Below are 8,135 nucleotides of genomic sequence, written 5' to 3' on the forward strand. Positions count from 1 at the left end.
TTAGTCACAGCCCCTTCACATGAATGATGGACATGAGATCTTGATGACCCAGCAAGATCTCATGGATGTCTATGACATCCATGTGATCCCAGGATGTCTATGACAGTTTTCAAGCTTTCCTCTGCCAGCTGGATGGTGGGCACAGTAATGTCCCCATCTACCTGTCAGCATGATCTCTGCTCAACCCCAGGTGCTTGTATTTGGGCTATTTCTTGATCCTTCTCAGGTTTGAGTAGATGTTTCAAGTGATTCTACTCTGCTGGAGGCTCAGAAAGTGCTCCTGGGACAGTGGGGGCAGGTGGCAGTCCCTGATGGTGGCTGTCAGCTCCTCTGGCTGTGCCTGAGCTGCACAAATCCAGGTGTAGGGCTTTAATACCCAGTTGCCTCAATGGATAAGTGGAGACTGGGAAGGTTCTGAGCCCCATTTCCTCTCCCAAAGGCAGCTGAGGCTGCTCTGTGCGCAGAAGCTTTGGGCTGTCTGTCCTGATGGGGCAGCAGAAGAAGCCTCCTCTTTCCCCCTCCCAAAACACTGAGATAAGGGCATTGAATGTGATTTCAGCATGGACATCATGTAGAGTAACGCTCTGTGTGAGCACACCACTGGTCAGTCACAGCTCAAGAAACTCCCCACCAGCAGCTGGATTATGCTTTCTTTGAATTAAAGACTTGGGAAGTTCCAAGTGGAAGGTGTTTCCATTTCTCCTCACCTGCCATTGTGGCTGGTGCCAGATGATACCAAGTGACTTGAAAAGTGTAAGAAGAGCTTGGATTTGTTTTCTTGAGCCTCCTGACCTTGGACCAGTCTCTCCATTTAGGCTGTCATCTGCTGTCCTTGCTCCTGAGCTCACCCTGTGAGGTGTTGTGTGCCTGTGGCTACAAGCAAAGCCAGTGGCCACAAAGGCTGTGGGTCATGGTCCAGAGTCTCTGCTTTCTGCTGCTGCTCTGCACAGAGCAGAGTGCTGGCAGCTCTGCTGAGGACAGACACACTCAACACACAAGGAAGGGGCCACGGCCTGTGGCTGCTTCTGCACCAATTCCATCCCTTCTTCGCTATGGTCAGGGTCATTGGAAAGACAGGAAGCATTTTAGGAAGGCGGCTGATGGGTCTCCAGGGGGCCAGTGTCAATCACCATCAGTTGTTTTGTACTTAATTGTTTTCTGGGGCTTTGGCTCGGCGGGTCCTCGCTGCCGGCTCCCTCCCAGCAGCGCTCTGCAGCGTGACCCCGCTGCTGCGCGTGGAAGGTGAAAGCAAACAAAAACAGCCTTTCCACACGGGCTGCTGGCATGACCACAGATGGTTCCCGAGCATGTGGCTCTGCCCAGAATCTCAGGTGCTCATTTTCCTGGGGCACAGTCTGTCCCACGGCATTCAGGTACAACTGATGGCATCACACGCTGAGCTCCAGTGCCACAGAGGAGCAACTTTCTTGGTGTGTTCTGCCTCATCCTTGCTTGCTTTCATCCTTCAAAGAGCCCTGCCTGTTCCTACCTGCCTCTACATCCTGGGAAGGGCTCCAGTCCCTCCCCTGGTGGCTTGTGTGCAAGTTTCAGCAGTCATGGACGAGCTGTGCCCCTGGCAGCATGCTGTATTTAGAGGTGATGGATATTTAATGGAATGAAGGGAAGGAAAGGGTCCAGGAGCACCAGGAGTGGAGCACTGCTCAGGCATCAGTGTTGCACAGGGGTGGTGCAGGAGGAGAGCCTGCCCTCATTCTGGATTTGGGAATGTCAATACCTGGTATGGCACAGGGCTGAACTGTCTGGGGAGCCAGCTCCCCACAGTCTCGTTGGCAGTGTGGGATGAGTGGTTCCTGTTGCACTCATCCCTGGCTGGCCTCTTGGAGTTGGCTACTTGATATCCCTTCTTCCTAGGTGGCACTGGCTTTTGGAGGACTCCTCATCACCCTATCATGGCTTCACCCCAGGCTGTGCCTCTGTTTCCCAAATGCAAACTCCTGGGTCCCATGTCCCTACTGAGTGAGGGTGCAGTGGGATGGCTATGCCATCCTTGAGGGAGCAAGGTCAAGGGCAAGTTTCAACAGAGGATGGCTGCTACCTTGCAATGTGCCAGAGGGAAAAGCAGAGATCATGCTGACAGGCAGGTGGGGACATTACTGTGCCCACCCTCTGGCATTGGATCAGAGTGTTGGACTGGTGCCTGGTGTAAGGACCAGCCTTGGGAAGGTGGATGCAAGGAATGGGCAGTGGGTCATGGGAGGACCAAACAAGGTGTGTGGGGACGGATGGACCAGTGGGTGTAACAGCTGCTGGAAGTGTGTGCCTGTGAGATGAGAGCTGAATCCCTGCTTGCCCTCCCACAGGGCTTTGGTTGCCCTCTCGGAGCCCCTTGCACTGCCTTCCTGGCCTCCCTGGTAGGACAGCTGGGTGTTCCTGCCACATTCCCATGTCAGATCTGACCCCAATGGTCCCTGGCAGCAGCAGCTCTGTTGCCCTGCCCACCCCAGACATTTATCCTGGCCAGGCTGAGTGGCCATGCCAGAGCCAGCCTTTTCCTGTGCAGAGGAGAGCGAGGCTGCTGAAATGGGCAAATTTGCCAGCTGAGGCTGCTCGAACATGATCAGAAGTGACAGAGCAGTGACAAAGTGCCTGGCTGAAGGGAAACAGGACTCGATTTATTGTTGCCCTTGGAGTGAGGGAGAGGAAGGTGGCTATGAGATGAGGACAACAGTGCTTTCCCACGGTGGTGGCTTGGAGCAGTGTGTAGGTCAGCTTCATCTCTGTCTTCTTCTTCCTGAGCTGCTGCTCCTCTCCTCAGGAGCTCCTTTGCTTTGTGTCATGGGGTTACATGACAGCTTCTGAGCCAAAATGTTCCCTGGAGTGCCAGGGGAGAGGTGCTGAGCAGGAAGGGCACTGCTTGGGGGGTTGGTGTCACTCCTGTCCCCTGGGATGCAAGATGGCCACATATGACATGATCTGTCATGAAGCCATGGTGGGAATGCATCCATGTCACTTCAGGCTACCAGTTTGGCCAAATCAGATTATTTCTTCTTTTCAGATCACCACTAAAGACCTTGCAAACCCTAATTTATCTTCAAGGCTCAGGGTCTGCACACTCCCCTTCATCCTCCACAGCTCTTGATCTTCCCAGAGGCTCCCTGCTGACCCACTGCCCTGCTGGGTCCTGTCAGGTGGGACAGCATCTCCCATCTTTCTGCTGCCCACTCAGTGGCTGCTGTCCCCTTCAGCGAGCACCTCGCTGCAGCGTGCAGAACATCCTTTTTAACTTAGACTAAATGTAGTTTCCATGTCGAGGTGCTCCCTGATGCTGCAGCAAAGGCGGTGTGTGTTAGTGGGCAGTGGTTTTTTTCCTCCTTTCCATGGGAGGGGTCACCTGGCATTGCCTGGGGAGGGGCCGAGGGCTCGGTTTGTGCCAGCTGCCAAAAGGGTTGTCAAGGTGAGAGGGTGGAGGTTCAGGTTCCTTTCCAGGATGAAGCCAATATGCCATCCAGGTGGGATGAAGCAGTGGGTGCACTGTGTCTGTGGATCTTTTCTGGCTACCCCTCATCCTGCTACCACTGCTGGGTCCTCTCGGAACAGCCATCACTCAGCCGGCAGGACCGTGGGATGATGCTGCTCAGGAGGCAGAGGACTGCCATTTACAAGCAGTTCTGCTGGCAGCTGCCCAGGCCGGGAAGAAAAACAGCACAGAAAAAGGATTTAAGGATGTTTGGAAGGAAAGTTCCCTCCTTGGTGAATCTCCTTCAGGAGATCAGTGGCTGCCACACAACTGCAGGAGAGCAAGCAGCCCAGCCTTGGGCACCCTGGCTGCAGGAGCTGCAGGAGGCCGGAAATGCTTTGGAAACCCAAGGCAGCCCCATGGCAGCAGCTGAGGATGGAGCTGCACCAGCAGGAGACAATGTGGAGAAGAGGGCTCTCCTCTCCCACCTAGGATGGTGATGGCTGCAAAGAGGCTCCCATTTGCCACTTCCCAGCCCTGCTGGTGGCAAGCCCAGTCCTCCGTGAGTGCTGCTGCTGAGTGGTGCTCCTCCTGGTTTCCCTCCTGGTGCATGATCCTCAGCAGGGGTGTTCAGTCCAGCATGGATGGAGGTGCTGGAAAGTGACAGAGCCTGGCACTCACTTCCCACTGATACAAGGCAGGCAGGGAGGAGATAGCGCAGGGAGGGCCGTGATGAAACAGCCTGCCCAGTGTTTGCAGACATATCATAATTAACAATGTGGATCTGTGATGTCATAATTAACCACGTGGATCTGTGATGTCATAATTAACAATAATTAATGTTTAACAGGAGGGTTTTGTCTCCTGGCTGGTTGCTCTGGCAACAGCACCGAGCTGCGGCCTCAATCTGACACATTCCTCTCCTTGTCGACTCCTTAATTGTATTGTCGATGGAGCTAATGAGGCAGGGATCTGGGGAGGAGGAGGTGGGCCAAGGGGTCCACCTGGGCAGGCAGGGGCAGCTGCTGGGGGCCTGATCATGAGATGGGGTGTGGCTGGCAGCCAGGTCATGTGGAGAAGCACAGAATGAGCTGGGAAGGCTCCCCGTATCCTCTGGCACCCCAAGACCTGCCTGTTGCTCCCCTGCCTGTCTTCACACTGCTGCCAGAGCTGCTGGCTGTGGGGGAGTCATGGAGGGAGTGGGAGCAGGCTGTCAGGTGCTGAAGGCACTGGGATGCCCTGGCATGAGGCTGGACGTGCATACCTGCTTCTGACAGCAGAACATCTGAGGATTTGCACTTGTGCCATCATCCCCTTGGGTGCTTAAACAATGCTGCAGCTCCACATCACCCTCACAGCACAGTGTCCTTCCTGCTCTTTGTCTCATTCCTAGTGCCATGCCAGAGACAGGTATTCTCCCTAAGGAAGGGCTTGGCAGGTCCTTGTTATGTGCACAGGGAGCAGCTGTGGGGCCATGGTGTGGCAAGGAGGTCAGGGTATGGCTGGAAGTTGGTGCTTGTTTGTGCTGACTTGGGGGTTCCTGATTTCAGGGAGCAGTTTGAGCTCAGCTCATTCTTGACCTGGTCACATCTCAAAGGCATAGGAGGTGACAAGAGGTAGGAGCTGGTCTCCACTGTGGCCTGATATCTCAGAAGCTTCTGGTGGCTTCAGAGGCTGTGGCCCCCATCCCCATTGCCTCCTTCCCACAGCATTCACTCTTTCCCATTCTCTCTCCATCCCAGGTGTCGACACCATGAGTGAGACGAGCTCCATCAGCATGGAGGCCACAACTGACAGCAGAGACACCTCGGTGGCCACCTCCATCCTGCTGCCCTTCCCAGCCAGCCGTGGCCGGGAGGAGGCGGACAACCGCAGCGAGCACAGCTACAGCGAGTCAGGAGCCAGCGGCTCCTCCTTTGAGGAGCTGGACCTGGAGGTTGCCGGGGACGGGGAGGGAGCCCCGGGCCTGCCGCCTGATGTGGGCTACGCGGGCAACCAGGAGGTCACAGACAAGTGGACCAAGGAGCCCATTGCTGCTGAGAGAGGAGAGGAGTGAAGAGAGATCTGGCTACCTCACCTCCCACTAGGGTCTGAGTTACTGGGAACCAGTTGCCTTTCCCACCTCCTTCCTCTCCAGCCAAGAGATTTTGGTCGCTGATTCCCCCCAGGACCTGCTCTCCCTCTTTGCAGAAAGGTTGTTTGACCGTTTTTGGGGGTGCTGGTAGGTGGGGGGGGATTTCTGTGGTGCTTGGTGGCACAGGGTTAGGTGCAAGCTGGGGGGACAGCGAAATGCATTTGCCGTGTGTGTGTGTCCAGGCACATGGCAGATTTCCTTGCAGGTGTCTGGGGGATGGTGGTGGATGTCAGAGATGTTCCCCCTCGTCTCTGCTGGTGCCCCTCTCACCCACAGCTTCTCTCTGCTGCACCACCACGTTTTCTAGCACCAAAGAGCTGTGAGTTGGGTCAGTTGGGTTTGTTCCCCTCTTCTCTTCCCCTTGCTGAACAATAAAACATCCTGTGTAAATGTGGTCCTCCTGGCACTGCCACGGGCGCTTTGGGGTCTGTAATAAAGTGGATGCTTTTCCTCACTGGTGGCTGGTGCATGCTGACTTGTCCTTTGGCCAATTTTGCCATCCTGTCCCATGGTGGGGAGTGGGCTGTGGATGGGAGCTGCCCCCACGGCCCTCAGCTGAGCCAAAGAGCTGCCCAGGGGCTCTGCATCCCTGCTGCTCAGGCTTTCTTCCTGCTTGGGCAACCCAGCAGGGCATGGGGTTTGTCCCCAGCTTGTGCAAGCTGCAGGGAAAGTGGGGAGGGAAGGGTCCCAGCTGCTGTGCTGAGCTGGGCAGAGCTGGAAGGAGGTGGCATCCCCACTCTTCCTGGGAACCTGTGGCGAGTAAAACCAGTATAAAGCCAGGTATAAAACTGCTGCTGGACCTCCTCCTGTGGCAGGGGACACCAGACTGCCTGCACTGTGCCTTCCTGACATCCCATCTGTCTGTCTTGCTGCTGTGGAATGCAGGCAGGGACGGCTGCCTGTGGTGGTCCCAGTTCCCTGTCTCTCAGTCTGGGACAAGGGAGCAGCCTGGGCATCATGGCCATAGTGCCACGAGGCAATGCCAGGTGCCAGAGCACCTGCTGAGTGACCTTGGTGCCTCCAGCAGCCCAGGGATTGTTTCCTGGTGGTCAAACGTGGCAGCCCAAAAATAGGACTTGGGGTGGGGGTGCCAAGGGCAGGGGAGGTCTGACTGTCTCTGCATTGTGGGAATGTGTCCTCTCTGGCTTGGAAAGGTCATGATTAGTCCTCAGCTAGTGATTGACATGAGATTGTTCATAAATATTTTGTGCTCTGAGTGATAAAATATTAAACTCCTCCAGCCCACATGGAAAAATATTGCTCTTCCCGGTGTTTATCTTTGTTGCTGGTTATTACAAAACTGCCAAGCCCCCTGAAATATTTATGCTTGGCTGAGGCTCCCGGGGGATTGGAGCCAGGCAGTGGATACTTACAGTACTTGTCCCCTAACCCCACTGAAGCTGGGCACCAGGGGGGCTTTGCCATCATTCTGCTGCTCTCGTCAGCGCTGGAGCAGCAGCCGGGATGCTGCAGCCAGTGCCGAGGTGTGTCCGAGGCTGGAGCCAGGACCCATCTGCGGGGGGGAGGTGGGACCACGGCAGTGCCAGCATCCCTTGGCACAACACACCTCCAATCCTCATCATCCCTGTCCACCCTGGCCTGCAGTGGTGAGGTCCCTCAGCCCAGGCACCCTCCTGTCCCCAGTGTCCCACTCTGTCTGTGCCAACAGTCCTGAAAGGAGAGGGGCCCGTGGGGTCTGGGGTCCTGCTGCTGTGGGACTCCAGGGGGGACCTTGCCATGGATGTTCCGAGTTATCCCTCCCCAAACCAGGATTGCCGGGAGGAAGGGAGTCCAACAGAGTATCTGACTCACTGCAATGCCCTCAACCCGCAGCCTGCAAGTGCAGAAGCTGGCAGAGGGGAAACTGAGGTACACAGTGGTGAGGTGGTTACTCGGAGCAGTGCCCCAGAAGCACCCTTGTCCCCTGTGTGATCCCCTGTCCCGTTTTGTCTCAGAGTGATGGAGCTCTGGGGATGCAATGCTGCAGGATCCTGGGCAGCCGAATGGCTCTAGGAAGAGTTTGGGCAATTGGTGGAGATCTGGAACACAAGCCTGCCAATGCCTCCGTTTTTGTATGGTCCAAAACCTTCCCCAGCTGGGTGCTTGGGCTGCCGGTGAGTGCTGGGGCTGCGTGGAATGCAGGTGGGCAGTGGGGAAATGCCAGGCACCTGAACTCCTCCCAAGGACTTGGGGAGTGGGGGGCAGGCCAGGCAAGGGGGGAACAAACCCCGGGGCACCAGCTTGTGGCTGTGGAGCTTCATCTGCGGCTGGGTCCCCTCTCACTGGCTGGGAATGAGCTGGGGGCTCTGGGGCCAGGGGAGCGGGTGCCGAGCTGTGCCCTGCCAGGTCTGCCAGGGTTCAGAGCAGGTCCTGCCTGCTTTGGCTCTGTCCTGCCTCTGCCCAGCCGGCATCTGACCATTCCTTGTTTGCATCTAGCCATGCTTTCCCTGTGTCCTGTCTGGATCTGGCTGTGTCCTGCCTTCTCTGGCCATGTCCTGCTTGGATGCTGACGGTGCTCTGGCTCAGTCTGGCCATCCCTTGCCTGGATCTGGCTGTGTCTTGCCTGTGTTCAACCTTCTCTGT

At 56.3% G+C, this 8,135-nt stretch overlaps 1 protein-coding gene across 1 annotated transcript in view; it reads left to right on the forward strand.

Moving 5' to 3' along the window:
* The window catches only part of TEX264 (testis expressed 264, ER-phagy receptor), a 39,447-nt gene extending 33,441 nt beyond the window's left edge, over window positions 1–6,006 (forward strand). The window contains exon 6 of the mRNA XM_053953561.1: window positions 5,161–6,006. Coding sequence (XP_053809536.1) covers window positions 5,161–5,474 — 314 coding nt within the window. The 3' untranslated portion in view covers window positions 5,475–6,006. The remainder of the gene's footprint in view (window positions 1–5,160) is intronic.
* Window positions 6,007–8,135: the final 2,129 nt, after the last annotated feature.

The sequence above is a fragment of the Vidua chalybeata genome, chromosome 12 (assembly GCF_026979565.1).
Source record: "Vidua chalybeata isolate OUT-0048 chromosome 12, bVidCha1 merged haplotype, whole genome shotgun sequence".
NCBI classification, from domain to species: Eukaryota; Metazoa; Chordata; class Aves; order Passeriformes; family Viduidae; genus Vidua; species Vidua chalybeata.